The 23,443-nt window shown below is 39.0% G+C and overlaps 1 protein-coding gene across 1 annotated transcript in view; it reads left to right on the top strand.

Annotated features, from left to right (window-relative positions):
• Positions 1 to 23,443, top strand: part of brinp1 (bone morphogenetic protein/retinoic acid inducible neural-specific 1) — a 132,286-nt gene that overhangs the window by 17,671 nt on the left and 91,172 nt on the right. The window contains exon 2 of the mRNA XM_034096529.2: positions 6,999 to 7,266. Within this exon, the coding sequence (XP_033952420.1) occupies positions 7,049 to 7,266 (218 nt within the window). The 5' untranslated portion in view covers positions 6,999 to 7,048. The remainder of the gene's footprint in view (positions 1 to 6,998; positions 7,267 to 23,443) is intronic.

Below are 23,443 nucleotides of genomic sequence, written 5' to 3' on the forward strand. Positions count from 1 at the left end.
CCTCTGAAGAGGAAGGCGGGCAACATATTCAAAATAAAGACTGTGCCCAGCGAGGTAAATCGAAGGAAAGCAGTCAGTGGTTTCTCATCAATAAAACCACAGAGTAATTAGAGAAAGCACTTGAAAGCCAATTTACGAGTTGACAAATGATCAATCTTAATCTGTAACACAGCCACAGAAGCATGCAGCAGCAGTGGCGGATGTGGTGACAAATGGCTTGCCTTTGCTAGCTAGCGTCTCATTGTCTTTGAAGGACTGATGCTGGCTGCAAAGGTAGAAATCCTTCTGTTTCTCCTATCAGTGCAAACCACCTTCACCTGGATTGAAATGAACAAAAGGAGCACATCACTACTTCTGTGCCCCTTTTGGCTTCATGTGTTTAAGAGACATATGCTACTGGTAATCAGTTAAGCTGTCCTGTGCAGAACGGTACTGACAAGGTGTGTATGAAGGGAACAAATGCAAGGTAAACAAAAACAATTGAAGTGTCACAATGTTTTTATTTCCCTTGCTACAAAATCCTTCATGGAGCAAATTAATTTCGTTTTTATTTCATGCTAAATTGAATTGCCCTTCGGTTAGCCAATGTGTTTAATTTATCCGAATCACACGCCCAAAAACCTTACAGGCCTTCCTTTACCATCCGAAGCGTTTGCTCTCGTGCGTACTCTGAGACCTTATTAATTAGTTTGCTTTATGACAGAGACAGCCCCTGTTTTAAACCATGTCATAAACCGCCCCCGCATGGCTGCTGTTCTCCTAGGCAGCTATCAAATAAACCCTCGCGGCACACTCCTCGCACTGCTCCAAATGACAGATGCAACCCGCTCCCCTCGGCCGCACCTCTCCTCGGCTCGCATTGATCCTCCTCTGAATAGATTTGGACACAATAATTCAGCAGCCAGGTAAATTGGAATAACTCTGACCATTAGTGAATTAGTTTGCTCTTTAAAATCAGCCATTGATCCCCCCCGAGCTGAGCTGATTGGTTGCTGACCAACCAGATCATTTAATTATCCAACAGTGTTGCTTGCTCAGCCATGTTTTCTGAAGGTCAGGGTGCCACTGCAGTCCTTTTTTTTAAAAGGTACGACAGGAGCGAGGTGAGAGATTCAGAGAAAAAGGGAATCCAGTACAAATTCAGTTAGCCGCGGCCCGCCTTCCCATTCCTCCGATGTTTCCCAGCAATTGCAAGTGGCAGACCATTACTGCGCCTCTCCAGACATCGCTGTGAGCTGTGCAATAATAATTCTCAGACTTCATACAACACTGGTTTGGCATATTTAGATGCAGCTCTGCTCGCTCTCTCCTCATTCTGTCATTGCTTTATATCTCCCATATTAACTCACATTGAGGTCGTATTAATATGATTAAGTTAAAATAACCCAGAGGAACATTTTATAGTAGGCTGCCTGCCATACATAACCTTGCGTCAAAGGTTTTGCTTCACTACGCAGTACGCACATTATATCTGTATCAGTGTGAATTCATTTGCTCTGAGGCAGTCATGCTGATAACAGTCCAGACTTTTCAAGCTACAAAATGTAGGAAATAAATAGTGCATATTCGTGACCAGGTGTCATGCACAAGCAATAGAGAGATAGGTAGTGCAGAAATACATGATATCTGCTCTAATTCCCTTGAGTCTACCTGTCTCCCTGCTAAAGGCTTCATTCTTCCCCGATCTCCTGCCTCCCTGGGATTTAGAATACAAATAAGGAGAACAAGCCTCCCCATTCTTACGAACTTTAGAGAATAAAGAGGGACACTTAGGGGCCCACAGAGGGGAGAGAGGAATTGATTGGCAAAGCTAGTGACGGGTCCAGAATGGAGATTGAATTCCCTTGAATGAACCAGAATGGAGGAGGAGTTGCGGCATGAATAAGGCTGTTTAAAAAGAGGATGGAGGAAACAAGCCTCCCTTGTCCTGTCTTGTGATGTCCTGAAGCAGACATCCTCCCCTTTTTACCCTGCTTATTCAAGGGTAAACGTGATCCACTCTCTGTCTCCTCCACTCTGCAAATAACATTCATCTGCAAATAACAGAAGACAAACAATATGTCTGTAACACCAACAACATTTTTTAAATGGATTGCATGCCAGATTTGGGATCTGCGAGATATGAGTTCATGCAGCCACAGGACAGAAATACCCTGTGATTTCCCCTTAAGGTTGATGGAGTTGAGTGGACTGCATTGGATGCTTTCTGTTGAGTAATCGAACAAACACCTTTCACCAAAACATATCATTTGCTAACATGTTGGAGTGATTGACGTACCGGCACATTAAGGCCCCGAAAATCAAGGTTGACTTGTGATGCAATTTTGTTGGTAGGGTGTCGGTCAATGATAACGTCCTTTTTTCTTTTCATATTTTTGATTTCATTTCACAAATTGTCCTTTGTGAAAAAAAAAATCTAAATTATTGATGACAGTGTGTCAAAATCAGCTGGTGTTACACCTTAGGGAACCCTAGGGTTGGTTGTTAGTGGCATTGAACAGGAAGCACCACTGCAGCCTCTAACTGGACCCAAGTGACACTTACAGATACGTTTGGATGCCGCTTATTGTGCAGCAGCTGAGCAGATAATTATCTAGCTAGCTGCAAACAGACATTAGCAGTGCACTGTCCCCGCGGTAAATGTGTGTTTGGTGTCAACAAGCTAAGGTGCAGGACAACACTTGTGCTCATGTTTGTAAGTTAGACACAAAGGGCACTTTAGCAGGAAGCTAATGTGGTTGTTGTTAAGTCTGAGTGTTGCGTGTTATTTAGCTGGCTACTCTCTGGCTCAGTGTGACCATCTGCTCTGCCTATGATAAAACACTATGGTACTGCCTTATGTAATATTTGATTGGCCGCATCGAAAACAAGGTCTCCATCTGTGTAGACAGATACCGGAACTGTATTGTGTCACATTAGTTATGAAACAAAGAATATGCTTTTATCTCCTGTTGTTTGCGTTTCTTGCAGAACCAGAACGCAGAGCGTGTTATTAGCATCGCAGATAGCCGAAACAAACTAAGAATCTTAAGGAAGCCACTTTGTTTGACATTGAATCCACAGTAGTCCAGTAGTAGATCGGTTAAAGGCAGAAAGCCATCATCCCTTCAATGCTGCACTTGTCTTTCTTTAACCTACCTTGATGTTAGTGTGACACTGGCTATTGTAGTTCTTCATGAATAACAGAGGGCGTGGGTGAATCATCAAATCCAGTGAGTTTCCATCACTATCATTTGACCTTTGAAATGTTTGCGAATATACAGTTTACAGTTTTTCTCCTAAAAGATACAGTTGCAGTATTTTGTTAATATCACCTGTAGGTCGCCAGATTTCCCCCCAAAGCATCAACATTTGAGCAGGGTTTGCATATGCAGTCCCATCTCAGTACCAGTGAGGGACTATAGTACATGGCCCCCATCCAGTTGTTAAATTGCCCCTGCGGTTCTCCACCAAATGATTTGGCTCTCCTTGTGATGCCATTGAACTGTTTTTCTACAACGCACAACAGTTCTCGTAGGACCTGGACAGCAATTATTAACTAAATGTGTTATCTCCTCCCAAGCTAATTTAACATCATCCGCCCTCAGTGGCTTATTTACATGCTGAGTATTTGCTCTTGATGAGTCAGGACTTCTTGAAAGTGAACATCAGTTTATTCCTTAGAGAGTAAACTATATTTGTGTGGTAAAAGCCCCTGACTGTTCTCTGTGGCATCCACATTTAAACAAAAAGCATGGCGTGACATAGAGTCTGCATTTTGGAAAGGGAAGTATTACAGTGTATTTGATTTCCAATCCTAGCCCATTCCCAGCTGTGCAGCTGGTGCACTGCACCACATGGCTCCAACCCCAAACATACCAAAGAGTCCATCAAACCACCCCATGTGGACAGTGTTTAAAGCCAGCTCGAATTGATTTAGTAAAGTGGGCCCTTCAGATATTGATGTTGATATCCAGAACATTCATGTAATTCAAGCCTGTTGTTTTCTATCATAGGATCCCTTTGGAATGGGAAAATACTTCACACAACAAAAAGATGGCCACTTCCATATCATAATGAGAGCTTGGTGGCCACGATGAATCATATTTGTCGACTGAACATTTTGTCAATTGGGGCTGCTTTTTTATGTATCCTTATATTTTGGTGTAAGGTGTGATAAATGTTCAGATGCAAAAATCACAAGGCGGACATTCGGGCATGAAATAAATAACATTTCCTGGCAGTACAAGATAGAGAAAACGAAGTATACATATATAAACAGGCTTATAGAATATAGCATTGATAAATGACTCATCATGGGGCCATATGAATATTAATGTACTCACTGCAGGACGTTTCCGGGATCCAGACAGCAGTGACGCCTCAGGTGATGGAAATGACTAAGCCACTGGGTCAACTGCACGACTGATTTTCATTTTAGGGAGGCAACAAAATGCACGCCTGAACTATAGCGATAAGGTTCCATAATGTACGGTATGTAAATCAGAGTCAGGGGTTCAACAATGAATGTACAGCTATGGATATTCCACCAGACAACATCTTTTTTAATGCCAAATGTATTGTGTTCCTGCTATCTGAAAATGTGTTGTTTTGTGGCGTAACCTTAAACACATGTTGCACAGCCTGAACCATAGAAGAGAATATAACCGATGTCCTAAACATAGCAGGATGGCCATATTCATTTGTGTGGTACTGTAACCATTACGTAGAAATATAACCATGGTCACAGGCTAACTTCAGCAAAAAACAGCTTGAGGCAAGTTGTGGACTTTTAAAAAAGAAAATGGTATTGTCATGTTTATTTAAAGCACAGTTTATATATGAGCTTCAACAAAAGAAAGACAAATGCAAAATTCTGGCTTAGGGACGGTAATCCATAAATGTATTTTAGATTTGTTTCTCAATAATGAATATTAAACACTTTGTGCCCTACTGACGTGGGGTGTCATCAGCCAATCTCTTTTGTTCTGAACTATACGACCACGACAAGCAGTTCAATGTCCGTTATACTCTCATTTTATTTCAATGGTCCTAACATATTTAATACAACACATACTCTATATATATATTTTTTTTTAAATAACTATTGTGGACTTATATTAACGAGCAAAATGGTGCATTTCCTTTTTTATTTCTGCTTGGTGTTCCACAGTAAAGACTCAAGATTTATGATGACTTTAAATACAATTGTATTTACTATAACATCCTCAAGGGCTAGGCTTTATTCCAAGGCTTTCCTTTTGGTTATCTAAATTAACCGAACATTTAATTAACTCATAAACACATTTCTTTATTTTTTTAACTGACAGATTTGTCATTGAAAAAGCGGTTTAACTTAATCCTTCTTAAATTGGCCTGTTGAGTACACTTTGTTATTTTGTGTTTGCTGCTGAGTACCTTGTGAAAGGGTGAAAGAAAAAGTTTGATTTCCTTTGCTGAAAATCCTAAATTGATAGTTGAGATTTCAATACAACATGTTTCTAAGAAGTGATTTCACATATTTCAGATATTTAAATGATCTATGTTTGTTCCTGGTACTGAGAAAAAAAGAGGCGGTGCTTAAATATAAAACAATAATTCAAGGCATCATAAAAAACCGACAAACTAATTTCAACAGTGATAGTGACAGACATAAGTAATTCCCTTTAAGTATGCCACTGTGATTTTTTTTGTATCGTTTGCAATCAAGCAGTTCATCATCTATTTAACAGGGAAAGATTAGACCCATTACATTTTCCCTGCTCTTTTATGATGTGTTATTGTCTAATGAACCATGAAAGGGGGGAGGATTTTTTGCATACAGTAGCATTTCATGGCACACTGTTGGGTGCTCCACGGCCAGGGGCCAAAGTTCTTAAACGCAATTACTGATGAAAATCGTTTCCTTATCAGTAAGAGACTAAGACATAATTTCACTGCCAAGTGGATAATAATATCAGTCAATGCAAAATGAGGAAATGGATAATTTCAATGTTCTGGTAAAATGTTACAATTATTTTTGATGATTTTGTTCTTTCTTTAGGCAGGATGTGATGCTGGTAATGTTGTACCTTGTTCGCAATGTGTTTCATTTAACATTCTTTCAAAGGAAAATAAATTGGAGATTGTGCCGTATTGTTTAATACATCACAATATTAGTTTTACTGATGTATTTTAAGTTGGCATGAGTTACATTTACTGTACATTTTCCCATCCAGGCTGTGGTAGGTGTGTATTGTCCGCTGCCTCTGTGATAGTTTGAATAAAGAAAAAGTAAATTGGGCCTTGTTTAAATCTGGTTTTAGACAAACTCTTCCTGCTTCTTTGCTGATATGTTTTAGCAATTTATTTGTCTCTAAAATATTTATAGACTAAGGTCATATTTAGTATTAAAGTGCCATTTTATAGAGCTAAGGGCAATAATACAATTGTAATACCCATCCCTAGCCGCTTTAGGGAAACAAAATGGAGTTTTTATTTTGTATTTGATGAAAAAGCCAATCTTTTGGATCAACATTAGTTTTAACAATTCATGAAGTAGCGAGTCGATAGTTGAAAGTTTCCTCCAGTGGTAATTGACACCGCTGGGAGATGGCGTCCTTCCATATTAGTGGCTGGGTGTCATAACATATCGTAAAGCAGACTTCTAACCTTGTCAGAACTTATCATGACACCAATTAGATGTCGAAGAAAAAAGAGACAGCCACACAGCTGAGGATGTACTTCATGCTCATCTGCAAAAGGGTAGCAGTTTTTGTATGAAGAGACGCAATCTGTGTGGCTTTCCAAAAAACTCTAGGGATGCATGAAGGGTGAACAATCTCAGAAAGAGCAGAAAATAAATACACATCATGTCACGGTAAAGTGGCAATGACAAGGGCACTATCTTATTTGTTCGGTACAACCCAATTAACCTCACTCTATGACATCCTCTTGTAACGCTAAAATAGACTTTGTCATGTAACAGCTCTCTTTTTTTGTCTCCCTCCCTCCTTCCCTTTTCTTTTCTCTCCCATCAGGTCTCCACATAATGGAGCGAGAATGAACAGAGAGCGGCTTAAAAAAAAGCATGAACTGGAGGTTTATTGAGGTCATCTGCTTCCTGTTTATATGGGACCATATAACAGTTCAGTCTTCCCGCCAGGACCCGTTGGCCACTGAGCAACATGTCACCAAGCAATATGACTGGCTCATCTCTGACCGTGGACCTTTCCACCACTCTCGGAGTTATCTGTCCTTTGTGGAAAGATTCCGCCAAGGATTTACGACCAGATATAAAATTTATAGGTGAGTCCACTTTCAACCGGTGTACTGTTGCCACGCATGCTTTTTAAGAATCTGTCTGTTTTAATGGCTTTTTCTATTTTGAGTTTTTAGCTGCAAAAAGCTGCACTGTGTACATTTTTATCCTATTAAGTGTGCATCTTTTATACTGACTTGCAAGAACTCTCAGCACTGTGAACTCCTTTTTCTTAAATTAATAAGGCACTCTGCTAGGACCTTCACTCCACTCCAAAAATTCAAACATTCTGGACCCAACACTTTACATATTCCCATTTAAAGTCTTCCCCATGTATTTCAAAATACATACGTCCATATTTTAGGTGCAGGCTTTTGTTATACGTTTATAGTCTTCAAACCCAAGCCATTACATTTTCCTTGATATTTCCCAGTTGAACTGATCACATTAGTAGCCAAACAATACGTTTCACACTTCAGAATTGAAACTCACTGGTTTTAACTGGCTATTGATGAAGTCAATAGTTCGGACACATTGTCCATCCATCCATCCATCTGCTCCCGCTTATCCGTGGTCGGGTCGCGGAGGTAGCAGTTCCGGCAGAGAGCCTCAAACGTTCCTTTCCCTGGCGACATCAACCAGCTCTGACTGGGTCAATTTTGCACATATCAAAATAAATGTTGATGTGTTATGTTTTAATGATCACACAGACAATTCGAAATGCTTCTGCTTTTACCCCACTGATCACTCATTTGTATCAGTGTTCCACTGTAACAATGTATTCTTGTTCGCATATTTTACATTGAATATATGCATTATAATGTCCACATTCTACCTGATTTGTTTATTTTCAGCTAACTTCTCCTTATTTGTTACATACGGAGTACAAGGTAGAGAACTAATATGGTTAGAAACCCTCTTCCTCAGAATGATGTGCTTTGATTCCCTGAGATCCCAAGTCCCTAGTCAGTATCGAAAGACTGTGGAAGAGTAAGAGAGTCATTTGCTTCATTTGAGTTTGTTTTCTGTCTCTCCGCTCCCTCTCTCTTGGTAACTTGCCACAGCCCCCGGTCCCCACTGGCTTTCGTGCCTTGATATTGTCACATGAACAGTAAACAATTCATTTGCATAATATGTAACTTGACAGAGCGGGATGTTGCACAGAGATATGAATCTCAGAGGCAAAACTTCTGAGGCCTCGTTCCAAAGACTCTGCACAGCCGTCAAGTGCTGTCTGTGAAGCTGCAGTGATTTATGAAACCAGAGGGTGTGTGTTTGCATGATGGGGGCTGCTGGGAATGTTGCCGGGCCCAGGTGGCTCCTGTTGTTTCTCCCTCTTAACAAACCATTAGTGGCATCAAACTCAGCCATCAGTGCTAGAAATTATTTTCCTCGTGACAAGACAATTAATTCTCACTTTAAGAGTGTGAAAAATTGGATGTGTTTCTCGTTAAAAATTAGATGGCAACAATTAACATTTCACATTCACATCTGTCAGGCATCTGCAACACGGGCAGACAACGTGTGATAGATTCCTTTCACAGCTACAGTATGTTTTAAGTGATACCCCTAAAAAGACATATCCATTACTAACATGAACACTATACAATAGAGTCTAGTGTACCCTACTTTTTTTCTAGTGAAAGGTTATATACCTGTAGTATTTAGTAAATAATCATAAACAGTATTTGATCCAAGGCTGTGAAACATTCTCCCAAAGGAACAAGCATTTCCGTAGGTTTTTCATCCCCACTTGGACCAGCAGTTATTCTCAATGATTTGTACATCTTAAACCATAGCGGGGGGTGGACGGAATACGTGACATCAGCTGGTGTAGTGTTTGGTTGGAATAAAAGCATACGTACCCTCGGCACATGTTTGCCCAGCCGTGCTCTACTCTAACCAGCAGTGAGAACTGAATCGCTCTGTAAATTTCCCCCGGGACTTTCTCCGCCTCGACGATTTAGTGCTGGAAAGCGGTTGGATCAGATTTGCAAAGAGACAAAGCATCCATACTTTCAGGGTTCTCTTATCGAGGGAGATTACCCCGGAGGCGTGCTGCGTGGACAATGCCAACCTGATCAGCAACAAACAAATCTGCCCCATCTTTAATGACATGACCTAATTTATAGGATAAACACATATTTAGGAAGTGCCAGCCTCCTGTCGAGTGCTCCGGAAAGGTCACAGTCACTTGAAGGGGAACGACGCAGTGCAAGGCACCACTTATTCCCTCCCTCTAGACGTATATGTCTCCTAAAGAAATGATTGGAGTGCGTTTTGTATAAGTAATCGTTACCACTGTGTCACTGCTGATTGCGATCTTCAAAATGTAATTCGTTCCCTTTTTTTCTTCCCTGTTATCGTACGCCTAGCTGTACATTTCCTATATGATATTCATCTGTCACAAGAAAAAGCCACTTTCACTGCTCGCTGCATACAGCTGCTGTATCCGACCTGCAGCTGAATAATGTGTATCAATGTGTGCTTCAGTTAGTGGTGAAACTCGATGGCCTGTTTTGCTCACACTATAGCATCTCTCATTCTGTTGCTTGTACTCTATTATGGGGTCGAATGTGTTTCAGATAATGCATGTTCTCTCTTTGGTCTTTGTTCACAAAGCTCTATCTCAGGTTCTTGTGTGCCTGACTGAAAAACCAATATAAATGCAAATCTGTTAGCCATTAATGCATTTTAAAGCCCTCAAATCAGCATTGCACTGTAATCAAAGGACCAAGATAAGGGCTGTTATTTAGAATACAAATATTTATGAAAATGAATAGTTCTGATGGATCACACTTTGAAAAGACATGCAGTGAAAGAAGTGAATGAATAGACAGGGTTGATAGAGCCACTCTTGTCAATGGACCAAGGCTTATGAGGACCTCAAATAAATCTATCCAAGGTTTTGAACCAAAGGATGTGATGTCCTGTGACAGTATAATGTTTGGAAATGAAACGAAAACTCAGTCAATGTAAACCTTCAGAACCTCTTCATGTTATCCTTATTCTCCAGCGATGTTGAAGAGTTGTTTAGATATATTCTGGTCGCCTTGCTGTGTATGAAAGCGCTGATGTAAAACAAAACATAACATTGTGAATAATAGGTCAAAGTAGCCAATATCAATCAGTTAAAAACCTAAATAAAGTAAGGAAACATAACGAAATGTACTCTCAATACAGCTCAATTTATAAACATTTAAATCATTAGCGAAATAGAAACATGTTATTTGTGATGCTGGATCAAAAGTGGACAGAAATAAAAACATTAAAAAAGTTTGCACACTGAAAATCCCTTAGTTTCCTTTATTATCACATTCACACAATGTTTTGAGCCATACTGTATGTTCTTCTTTTGACTGCTCTTCACAAGCTTGCAAAGCAATGACAGAATCAGTCAAAATACACACTTATATATAATGATATTAAGTGTCACATACAGACTCCATTAAAAAGGAAATTTGAGACATTGTATGTTTTCCTGCACTGTTGAAGATAATTGCGAAGCCAATATAATTTATGTTATCAGTCTATGATATCCTATATTAATTTTCAGACCCATTAAAACCTTTGAGATTGCTTGCACATATATATTAGCAAAATGGGCACGCTCTGCTCGAAGAAAATACATATAATTTCTATGATTATTTCGTGTTGATATATCTATTTAATTGCTTGCATTTAAATAGCTGAGACAAATCCTCTTTCTTTAAAAAAAAAGAAGATAATTGGGTGTCTAAGTTTCTGTAATACAGTTTATAGAAAGGAGCATTTTATTGATTATACAAACACTGATTTCCCAACAAAAAACTAACATGTCACACTTTCTAAAGCTATTTGCAGTAGGTACAGTAGCTAGCTAGTCAAAAGGCGTATCTTAGCTTAGCTTAGCTCATCTTAGTTTAAAAATTGGAAACAAAATAGAAATGCTCTTAACATAAAATAAGGCCAACTTTTTGCTCATAAAAAAACGTACGTAAAAGTAATTGGCATAATAATAGTTGTGTATCCACATAATGAGTCTTCTGAAGAGCAAGCTATTAGCCACGGAAATGTTGTGCAATTTCTTCACTTCCAGTTCATTTCTACCAAAAGGACATATATCTATATATATATATATATATATATATATATATTCCACAAAGATGGAACCTTGTGGAACCCCAACAGGGTTGACTAGGTAGGGGGATTTGGTGTGTTTTGGTCAATGGTACCAAATCCCCTTACCTTGTCAACCCTGTTGGGGTTCCACAAGGTTCCATTCTTGGACCATTACTGTTTTCTCTGTACATTAATGACTTGCCTATGTCCTGATTTGAATGTACAAATGTATGCCGATGATGCAGTCATCTTTGTACAGGGGAAAAATACTGAAATAATCACATCCTGTCTCGCAAATGCATTGGACAAGGTTAAACACTGGCTGAGCAACATTTGCTTACAGTTAAATGCAAAAAAACAGTATGCATGATGTTCAGTAAACGACCAGTCAACATTGAAGGATCCAATGTGTTTTTAAACGGAGCAGAATTAGAACTCTTCCACCACTTCAAGTATCTTGGAGTCATACTGGACTCTAACTTGACTTTTAAGAAACATATTAAGAAAGTATCCAATACCGTTAAATTCAACTTGCAACATTTTAAACAAATCAGATCTTTCTTAACTGTCAATGCTGCAAAGTCATTCCTCCACTGTATGATTCTATCCAGCATTGAATACTGTTTTACAAACTGGTCGTTTGCTTGTGCCACAAACCTGAAACCCATAGAACAGCTGTATCAAGGTTTTTGACAGAAAGTCAAATTCATACCACCACTGTACCATCCTTGAAAAACACAATTTCTTGAGTTTTGACAATTTAAAGTCTTTTAAAAGTATGTGTTTTTTTTTATAAATGTTTACATGGACTGGCCCCCCTCCCCCCATTAGGGGAATTCATCCACAGAAAACACACTGGACGCTGCACTAGGTCAGAAACCAGAGGAGACTGTGAGGTCCACCATAGACGGACCACTTTTGGACAAAATGTCCTCTCCATTAAAGGCAGCTCATTGTGGAATAGCCTCCCAACTGAGATACGGGATTGTCCCACTCTCAATAGCTTCAAAGGTCAACTCAAAGAATGGTTGAGAAACAAACAGAAGTGTAATCACCGCTAAATGCACTTTAACACAGGGGTATCTCCTCTTGCACTTTATGTAGCACTTTTATCTTCTCTTGCACTTTATATGTCGTTGCTGCTATATTGTCCTGCCATGTGGTAAATACTTGTGTGTGCTGCTCTTGCGCTTTTGCTTATCATGTATTTTGTTTTTGCTATGTTTGTAAAAATGTAATCTTCTTAAATGTTTTATGTGAGACACTGCGGATGGAAAGGAGCTCAAAGCTAAATTCTGGCACTGTTACGCTTGACACATTTGAATGTTTTAACTGTTCATTACTGTGCATTGTCCCTGCCAAATAAACGATTAAATAAAAATAAATAAAAATATCCCATTCATGTAGATGTGCCCTTTGAGGTTTTATATCGGCTTGAATCCTTTAACACTCAGCTTTAACACCAGTTTTGATAGGCGTAATGTGGTTGGACTTCAATACAAACACAAGCATAAGAAGCACATGCACATTATGCATATCTCTAACTGAACATTTCCTTCATGATATTAATTATTCCTAACTAATCAGTCCACAGATAACCACTTGATCAGCACAAAACCCTGAATGAATTATCTGGAGCTGTAATTTGCATTTGCAAACAACTTCCTTTATTCAGTCTCTAATTTAAACCGTTCATCAAACAGCTCTGCAACTTGAGACTCACTTCACCTTTTATTCCATATTTTGTATCCTCATCTTTCTTTTGAGTTATTGTTAGCATAATATTGTTTGTTGTGTTGTATTTTACCTTTTTTGATGAACAATGAGCTAAGATAAAAGCACATTGCGTCTCCTCATGTGTTCAGTGTGGATATGTCTGTCAGTGCTGATCTGGGCTCCATTTGTTTTAAATAGAAACAAGGTGGAACATTTGTCCGACTCAGGTCTTGAATTAGTTTGGATGAGCCATCTGTAATTGGATAGAGCGAATGAAGGCGGATTTGATGTAGTCTGCAGATTTGCTGAGAGAGGCTATATAGCAATGTTTAATTCAGCAGGCTGAAGCTGAAGGAAAGGGAAGAGGGAGGCAGTCGGGGAAGTCAGGCGGGATGAAACCGACTGTAGCGAGAGAACAGAGACATCATTGGGTCTTAGATGCCATTAGGCTGTGAGACAGGAAGGTGCTAAAAGTGTGTGATAACAAAAATGTATGTAAGTGCTGGAGACATTGGAAGGGGGGGCAGCGAGTTCAGTATGAAAACAAAGAATAGGGAAACAGACAGACTGGCTGTGAGGTCACCGCTAAGGTGAGGAAGCGGCGCCTCAAATAGGATTTGGAGTTACTCACAAATATCATAAACTCGAGTGCAGCTCTCCCTCGCAAACAAAAAACAACTAAAGCCAAGTATTATTAAAGCCTTTTCTGCATCTCATCAGAACTGCGCTTACGAAATCACATGTTTATCATCTTTCAGAATGTTTTCATTAACATCCAGGACTTCTAGGCACACAAGGATAGTATTTCACTATTTGTATCCATTTATTTATCAATAACTACTGTAATGTACTTATATATTCATTATTTTTCAGCGGTAAAAGAGTGACAGAGACCGTTTCTTAAGCACAAACCTTGTAGTGGAGTAAGGATAAGTCTGGAATAATAATAGAGGTGAATAACACAATATTACTAAAATAATAACAATGCATTTGGCAATAGGAACGAAACATTACTCCAAACAATTTTTTCGTCTACTAATCTACAATATACTAAGTTTATTGTTAAAAATATTCATGTTGACTTACGTGACTTACATAAGCTAAAGTTGCCTTATACTGTAGGCTATAAGGCAACTTAAGGCAACGACGGTGACGACCCACTTTGATTCCTTCAAACATTCGAAAATGCTTTCTGCTGCTGCGGACAAGAAAGCCAAACAACTCACGTTCACCGAGGCATCAACCTCCAAAACCCTTTTGAGGGCTACAAGAAACGAGGTGAGAAGCCTACAAGATTGAAGCTGGTCAGATAACGAACGAGTAAAGGAAAACAGAATGAGGCGGAGAAGTGTGTGTGTGTGTGTGTGAGAGTGTGATTAAAATAGCCCAATTGCTTTTACAGTAAATAAACATTGAATGTGTTTAATTGTATAGTAAAGGGGTTTAACGTTAGTGGCAGGTTGTGTGTGAGAGAGAATAAATAAATAAGACATCCCAATATTTATTTTTTCCGCATATTTATCATATTTCGCAACTTTCCGCATATTTCACAACTTCCCGCAATTTCACCGCATCAAATCACATAAAACCCCGCATGTTTGATCGCATAATCAAGGATTTTAGCCCGCGTTTTTCTGGAGGGTCTATATAGCACTTTCCCCGATAAAAAAGTAAACAACTGATATTTATTTAATATTTACAAACATCATTATAATATTGTAAGTTTAAAAACAGGCAAAAATATCTGAAAAAAGTTAGTTACGTTTATAGTTAAAATGTTACAAGTCATCTTTCTAATATGTTTAATGATTATAAGCTGTTGACTTTCAGGTGTTGAGGTTTTCCACCCGGTTCTTGAACTCAGCACATGATACATTTGCTGTAAAATGTTTTTTGTGAACTTTTAGAGTGCCACTGTTAGCATGTGATCATGTAAATTCAGTAGAGACGATTCATGAAGATGCTGTTACCAAAGATAATGTTGGCTGTCACCTCACACTGGCAGCAAATCTGAGTTCCAGATTGCTGACTGAAGCAGTAACCACTTCCAACACTTGGTTTTCAAACTCTAAGCTCAGCCAATAATGCAAGCTGAGTTGTACAAGTGTTCTGACCCAACTTAGTACTTTGTTTCCTTTGCTGTGGTTGCAGATAATGATTTGGATCATTGAGGATCACATCAACTTCATCACTGTAGTACCAATGTGCAAAATAACACATTTCCCTACAAATAAATACAATTACATATTTTTGTTCAGCATCTTTCAGACACAGGCACACTTCAACAAAACACAACGTTATCCTGGGGCTACACTGCAATTACAATCACTGGCTGTGCTGATACTGGGTGTTGATCTGTATTTCTCGGCTCTAGAAGTTTAGGAGAATCAACAGGGGCTGATCAGGGGAGGGACTGTGCCACTTCCCTTCTCCTATCTAGTGGTAAAAAGCCTCCGCTGTGGGACGACTTAATTACTGGCAAGGAAGAGATGGTAATTAGAGGAGAAACAGGAGGCTAGAAGAAACTGTCAGGGTTAAGCACTGACTAATTCACTGCGTGGGACGCCTGTGCCACTCTCCCTCGAGACTGGAAATACAACATCACCAAGCAAGCTCTGAAGAGTAGATGCTGGAGCAGCCATGTCTCATATCATTTCTCTGATGTGATCTGAGCTGCTAAATGATACTAAATATTCCACCAAAGTAAGTCTGGGAAGTTACAAAAACTAGCAGCAATGTCTATATAATGATACATGTAAATCCTGAGGGATCACTCACATTTAAAGTTAATATCTTTTGTTTTTAAGATATTGTGTTTTCATTTTATCAGTTCTTCATTGCAGGTTAGGGTTCAATGGAGCTGAGGTCCCCAAACTCTGTATATCCAAAAGAATCAAAGCAGTTAGCGACAACTTGCATCGGCGAGTCAGGGGAATGTCAGTCATGCATGAAGTGTACAAACACTTCAGACTTGGGAAAACATTGTATCAGGAAAACCAAGAACATGTGGGTTTACTCTGCACAGCAGCATTCCAGTTCCAAAAATATACAATAACACAGAATTAGAAAAATAATAATAATATATTGGTCATTCGGAAGAATGTTGCTTAAAGTGGACCTATCATGCTATATTTGAATAAAATATTGTAGGGCCATACCTATATAAAATATGTCTGTGAAGTTTTTTTTTCAAAACAGATCGTGCATTTTAGCCATGCCTCATTTCGCTCCATTTGCTCTATTCCAGCCCTGTCTTCACAAGGGCTGATTCTGTGGCAAATGAGCTGCAGCTGACCACGCCCCCCTGCAAAGGAGGGGGGCGAGGCACGAGTGTCATGTTACCATGCTGTTACCATGCTGTTACCATGCTGTTACCATGCTGTTACCATGCCACGCAACCTCTCATTCCCCTGATAGGTGTAGAGTTGCCCATAGAGGCGGAGCGCCCCGTTTCTGACGTCAGAACAATTTCAAATCTGTATCAGATCCGTTGCAGCCCCGTTTTTAGAGATTTGGGTATGGAGGAAAAGAGAGAGGGTTGTGTTTTCTGACACTTGGTGAGTTCCCTGACACACTGGGGACACATTCATGTATAAAAGACGTACAAAAGTGCATTTTGCATGATAGGTCCCCTTTAAGTCAGAGACAAGAGCCGCGTTCACACTGCGGTACTTTTCCCACAAAGGTTCATGCGAACTTAGTTCATGCGAACTCTTTAGTTCGCATGAACTAAGTACAGATCGCGTTCACACCAGAAAAAGTCCCTGGGGGTGGATTAGGCAAATGAAGCCGCTGACGTCACTTCTTCTTCTTCTGCTTTGGCTTTACTGGCAGGCCGCAACCCACTTCACGGCGTATACTGCCTCCCAAAGTCCCCGGCCGGAAGTCCCCGGAGTTGGGGACTGGCTTCAGTAGAAGCTGCTGGGAGTCCCAGCAGCTTCTACTGAAGCCTTCCGAGTAAATCACCAGAACGCCGACACCTCCTCATCTCCACCGCTCCCATGTTTTATTTTGTGTTGCCATAAGTTAGTCTCTCTGCGTTTCTGCGCTGGGCTAATGCTAATGCTAATAATGCTAATGCGAGGATAATAAAATGGCGGCTTCACAAAACTTTTTGGGAGTTTTACGGGGCGTGGTTTGCAATTCGCCCAGCCAATCAGGAATATAGCTCTTTTCTCAAAAAAGAGCCGCTCGAAAGTCCCTGCTCTCTAGCAGGGACTTTCGAGGGGGTAAAAAGGTTCGCATGAACTACTTTTAGTACCGGCTCTTTTTGGTGTGAACGCGATCATGAACTAAGTTCGCATGAACCTTTGTGGGAAAAGTACCGCAGTGTGAATGCGCCTATAGGAATTGACCATTTATAGAACATTACATTTTGAAGGAAAGGCTGTTTGAGGGATTCTGCTGGTAGAGCTAATTTCCCTAAATAAATGCATACATAAATATTAGTTAGGTTATTAATATGAAATACAACGTGAGAGAAGTCGCCGTGCTCATTATAGTACTGTACATCATGACAGTGTCAGGAAATAATGTTGGCACTTAACACCTGCATGGGTATGATTGGATAAATCCCTTAAATTCACAAAATCAGGGCCAAAAATCTTATTAAAATGTCATTTTAGACGACCAACAAGCCTACACATTTTGTAACTCTGATATTTTCAGTCTGCTCTCTCCCTCTTCTGAACACTGAGTCGGAGGTGTCCTTAATCTCTAACCTTTCTGTTCTGCAGTCAGTGCACAGCTTTGGTGGTTTTTGTGACCTACACAAACACAAAAGGTTTATTTTCAGCATCCCTCATAACATCTGAGTCAGTTAAATCCTAGCAAAGCACGGAAAAGGCTGGGCGTGTTATCCCCGCTCTGTTAGAAAAATAGGGTACAGAAAGGAATTCTGTATACCTTAAGAATCCAGAAGGCTAGTTGTGTAAAATTAATTTCTATTGGGCTTTTCTGAAATATCGGCCTAAACATTTTGTCAGTGTACGATCAGTTGAAAGACATATATTTTGATGATTCAAGCTCCAAATAAATGCTGATTCAGGTTGAAAATAGAGTCATGGCATGATTTATCTTTTGGTAAAGAGTGTACAGTGAATTTCAGAAGGAGGGCACAGAGATAGCCGGCCTGATATGCTCAGGAAGGTTGTTCTGATCTCAAGGGGTTTGCACAGCAGTGGCCTGATAAGTGGGTTTAACAAGTAATGACATGTTTCTCATTTTTAGACTTGAAGCAGTGGAGCGGTAACGATATTATAGATAACCACTGACTTGTTCATGCTCTTATCCACTTTCACTTATCAATTAAGGGTCAAATGCCACTAAGGAAGGCTGGACAGGACACTACAGATGATGTTTAGAATGTTGTACCACATTATCAGTATAAAAACGGGTAAGAATAAATGTAATCACAAGAAAACAGATTGAAACCTGTACAAAACAAGCTATCACAAACCGTGTTGTCCTCATCACAAATGATAGCTTCATTTTGTACCTTAAAAGCAGCCACTGACAAAACAAGCTCAGCTCAAAGTCCACTTCCTCGCTTGATGTGTAGCTTTTGACTTCAGTTGCTAATGTTAGCTCACATGAAAAACAACGAGTACGTTACATCTTTTAAACTTTAGGGTTTACATTGATGGTAAGATCAACTGAGAGCATTTGTCTTACATTGCTCTTTATTAAATGTGTGATGTTATAGGTATACAGCATAGCTCCTACAGGACATCGACAGCCTTTGTTGTTTTCCAATACAGCTTGACAAAAATATCTTTCAGAATTTATATTGGCTTTCTTGAGTTTGACCGGCAAGGCAAGGCAGTTTTATTTATACAGGATAGGACCTTTCAGCACGCAACAATTCAAAGTGCTTTACTAAATAAAAACAAAAGACATTTAAAAAGAAATACAGCATTAACACATTATTAAATCTCATTTAAAAAACAGGCATAAAAAAAGCAAAGATAAATAAATAAACACAGCAGGTACAGAATACATGAATAAAATGCATACTGAAGTGTGAGTATGAACAGCTCAATTAAAAGCAGCGGCAAATAGATATGTTTTAGTCTGGATTTGAAAATAGGAAGTGTTGCAGCGGACGTGACTGCAGTTTGTTCCAGATTGTCGCGGCATAATAGCTAAACGCTGCTTTTCCATGTTTAGTTCTTATTCTTGGAACAGAGAGCAGACCCAGTGAAATATTGCTGTACAATGTGTTGAAACTGTTCCTCAAAACACATGTTCTCTGTACAATACGCAATTCGTGCCACAATTCTCAGCATGACGACAAAACATATTTTCCCAGCTAAATTGTTCAGATTTGTCTTTTTTTGTGGTTGGTTTGATATAATCAAGTACTACTCGCATGAGAGATATGAAGTACAGCAAATTATAATACGTTTGTTTCTAAGAGATAAAAAGATAAAGGGATTATTGAATTGAAAAGCAGCAATTTTACTCATATCACCAACAGCAAATATAGTGCATAGAAATCATCAACATAATGCTGGATTATTCGGGGTATGACTCCATTTTATTATGGGGCAAATTGAGTTCAGCAGTAAATGGATGGGATACAATAGGCTGCATCTAGGGCACTGACAATAGCAGTAGTTTTGTTATACCTGCATGAATGCCTTGACCTTGGTAGGCTTTGTGTTGTATGTAGATTGGAAGAGCATTGTAAGTGTTTTCCTTAAAGGAGGTAGAAGGTGATAACGTGTTTTATCAGCTGTAAACAGGATACACGAAGACTAATGTAGTTATATTGGAAAGGATGAAATAATCTCTTGAACTACGCTGGCTTTTGTGAGGGCAATGTCAACAACATTTTCACGGGGATCATTCATTTTGAGATTCTTCATGATTGTTGGTTCCACATGAATGCAAGTCAGTGCCTCTCATCCATTATTTGTTGCGTGGGCTTATAATAAGTTCCATTCAGTCATTGCCCACACAATCACACTAGCTCATCAGCAGAACTTCTCACATTTCGCAGTTAATTAGATTCAAGCACATACTCATGCCACTCACCCGTGCATTCACTTCCGGCACCATGTCCCATCAAATTCTCGAGATCAAAGTGAATTAAGAGATTGTTTTTGATTAGATCCATTTTGGTTTCATTGCCTCACCAGATTTACACACTGCACTAACTAAGCTATTATGCCAGCAATAATACTCCATTTAGGAAATCACGCTCCACTTGCTGATATGCTCCAATTAATGGTTAATAACTAAGACACTTACATGTGAATATGGAGGAAGTGGAATTATTTAAGGTCGAGATATCTCACATTGAATATGTTAGTATGAAGAAATCACGTGTTTTAAAATAAATATCCAACATAGTGTGACTTAAAATGAGTGTAAAGCTTTGTTACCACTGAGCCTATTTATTGCATTAACTGTGTCATTCTAGTAGTTAGTAACATCCATTTAAGCTGTTTATTTCCCCTTTTGACTTCACTTGAACCCATTAAGTACTACTTGTTTGTGGGTCAATTATGGCACAGCAAAAAGAGATTCATAAATGTGTTATTCTAACAGCAGTGTAGTTAACGTAAATAAATTGCATTCACAGATTATTGTGTGAATATTAGCACTCTGTTTTATTCTCTTTGCCTTACTCTCTCTCCGTTTACCTCACAGCTATCTTTACCAACTTTTTAAAAGAGAAACTGAAATTGATTTTTGTCAGCTCGTACTAAAGTTGGCAGAAGAAATCGAAAGTCTACCCAAACTCAGCCCCCACTTTATAAGACTGATGGCAGCCTTCCTTCTTTGTGTACATCACAGTAACCTCGACATAAGCCTAATCCTTTTCAAACATCTCTCTCTTCTGTCTCTCTATATTTCCTTTCCTTCCGCTGGACTGAAAACAGTACCGGCCTTGTGCCAACACTTTACCCAGATGGACTCTGCAGGCTTCTTGTCGTCACAACTTGGAGTGATTTTGCAATTTGCAAATTGGGTTAGAAAAGGCAGAAAGGCATTTTTGCTATATTTCTTAACAGTTTAGTTTTAAACTTTATAACTACTCATTCTGGCAGGATAAGCAATACTATTATAGCCACACTGCACTCCATCAAAAGCTTGTACTTTAAATACTTTGAGACTCTCACTTCTCAATACATCTTACGTAAAATATCTCATTACAAGCAGTGTGTCTGTATGCGATCACATTTTTAAGAGCAGATAAGGACACTTGTCAATAATGTCTCTTGCCTTACTAAGTGTTTCTATATTTGATGAAAGATTTGCAGCTATCTTTGTAAGACAATGTACAATATGATCATTAAATAGACAGACGTGATTGAACACTGACAGTGATTTACTGTTAAAACGCACCTTATTTTATCCTAACCCATCAGCTCAGTACACTCACTTGGATATTTATACATCACCTCTGTGCTGATGGTTTCTACTTTTTTAGCTGCACTATAACAGAATTTCAAAATAGCCCCGTGATTTCCTGCAGTACTTACACTGCAGGAAATAAGGCCCGTTTCAGTTTTGAAGTGAAAATAAATAAAACAAGCCCAAGCAAACAGCTCAGGCCATCCGAAATAACATTTCTGCGTAGACCTTTACTGTGCACTGGAGCATAGGATTAAGATTCATTCTATATTATTTTGAATAGTTTGTGGTGTTTGAAATGTATACAGGATTTCAATTGTATCTCTGTCTGTTTGATTTATTACTGGGCTTTGCCTCCTTTTTACCATAAAAGACCCAGATGTTTTCTCTTTCATTCCGGCAAGCTGCTGCATAATACTGCGACAGCATTGAAATACGGTTTCTATGTTCTCAGATTGTGGGGTCCTTCCCCAAATAAATAAATGTTAATACTGCCCCTCTAAGGAAAACCAACTTGCAAATCTGCAGTCTTTAATACGTTGTAGATGAGTGTTGCTACAGTAGTTGTACGGAGTCAGTTCAGCCAGATCACAGAGATGCAAACTGTTAAGCACTTTGATGTCCGGAAGTCTATCATTTTCAACCATATTGTTCTTTCTTTTTCTAATTTCTCAGGGTATTGCTCAGAACAAAACATGTGCACTGGTAGAGAGTGACATTTAATTTAATGTATGTAGATGTTAGAGTTGATTCTATAGATGCTTTTTTCAAATGGTTTGAAAAATAACAAAAAATACAACCAGCACCCTCTGTCTCACCCTTTCAACGATGTCGCTTAAATAAAAGCACTGGTTGCCCAAGAACATATTTGAAAAAAAATCTTTAAAAAGAACGATTATGTAACATCACGTTAGCTGGATAACTACGTCGCTAATTCCATGACATTTGTGATGCAAAAATGGCCACAGCAATTGCAACAAGCCTCGATGACTGATGAAGGAAAAAACAACACATTTTAGTTGTGAAGATAATTCAATTGAATTGCTCTAAACCACTTTAAATGTAACTTTATTTCCCTTTTTCCCCGAAAATTGTATCTTTTGCAGTCCTTACTATAAATGCCAGTACCAGTAGTGTAGCAGTATCAATTGTCTGCATTTTGTTAAGTGTACGGTCAATCCCAATAAGGTGAAGATGGTTCTAATGAAATTGTATTTACCAAGTGTGTGCCTTTGGGTGCTCATCTATCACTGGTAAATCACATGAACTGGACAAATGAAAAAGTAATGCAATGAAACATGTAATCCTGGAAGCCCTAAGGAGGCAGCCTCTGAAATGCAGATGGACATTCATAAACTCTGCTGGGTTACATGGTGATCTAGATGTAATACCATTTACTTACGTGCCTGAAAATATATCAAATCCAAATACATGAGATCATGCCTCACTGTGTCTGTGTCGAACACCATGTGCAGAATGAAAGGCTTGATAATAAGTCAATACTGAGTGGGAAGACAAAATCGCTTCACAAAGTCATTCATGGGGGAATTACCATTATTGGATCAAAGTCTCCCCCAGTCTTTGCAGCTTGCCAGAATGTTCTGTTGAGGCCCTCATGGTTTACCACTTTCAGTCAGCTGAGCAAGGCTCTAAAAAGAACAGTGTGGCAAATCTTCACTCAATAACGTCTCAGGAATGATTAATGGTCTTTTGTAAATAATGTAGGATGCTATAATAGAATGTATACATTAGTAGGATCATTTGCTAATTATTTTCTATAAGATGGCATTATGGTGATAGACAAAATGAGATCATCAGGGTGAGGATGATTCCTGCATACACGGTCATTTGTTAGTTTCCAACCCTTTTCATTTCTAAATAGTTTCACTTATCATTAGTTTGGACTTGCAGCAGCTTATTTTTCACTCTGACAACAACAAAATAATGATCCTCATCTTTCTAGAAGCCCTATTTCTGACTTCCTCATCCCTCAGTCACACTTTTACCATAAAAAACGACAATTATACAAATGTATGAAAGTGG

The sequence above is a fragment of the Pseudochaenichthys georgianus genome, chromosome 12 (genome assembly GCF_902827115.2).
Source record: "Pseudochaenichthys georgianus chromosome 12, fPseGeo1.2, whole genome shotgun sequence".
Classification (NCBI taxonomy): Eukaryota; Metazoa; Chordata; class Actinopteri; order Perciformes; family Channichthyidae; genus Pseudochaenichthys; species Pseudochaenichthys georgianus.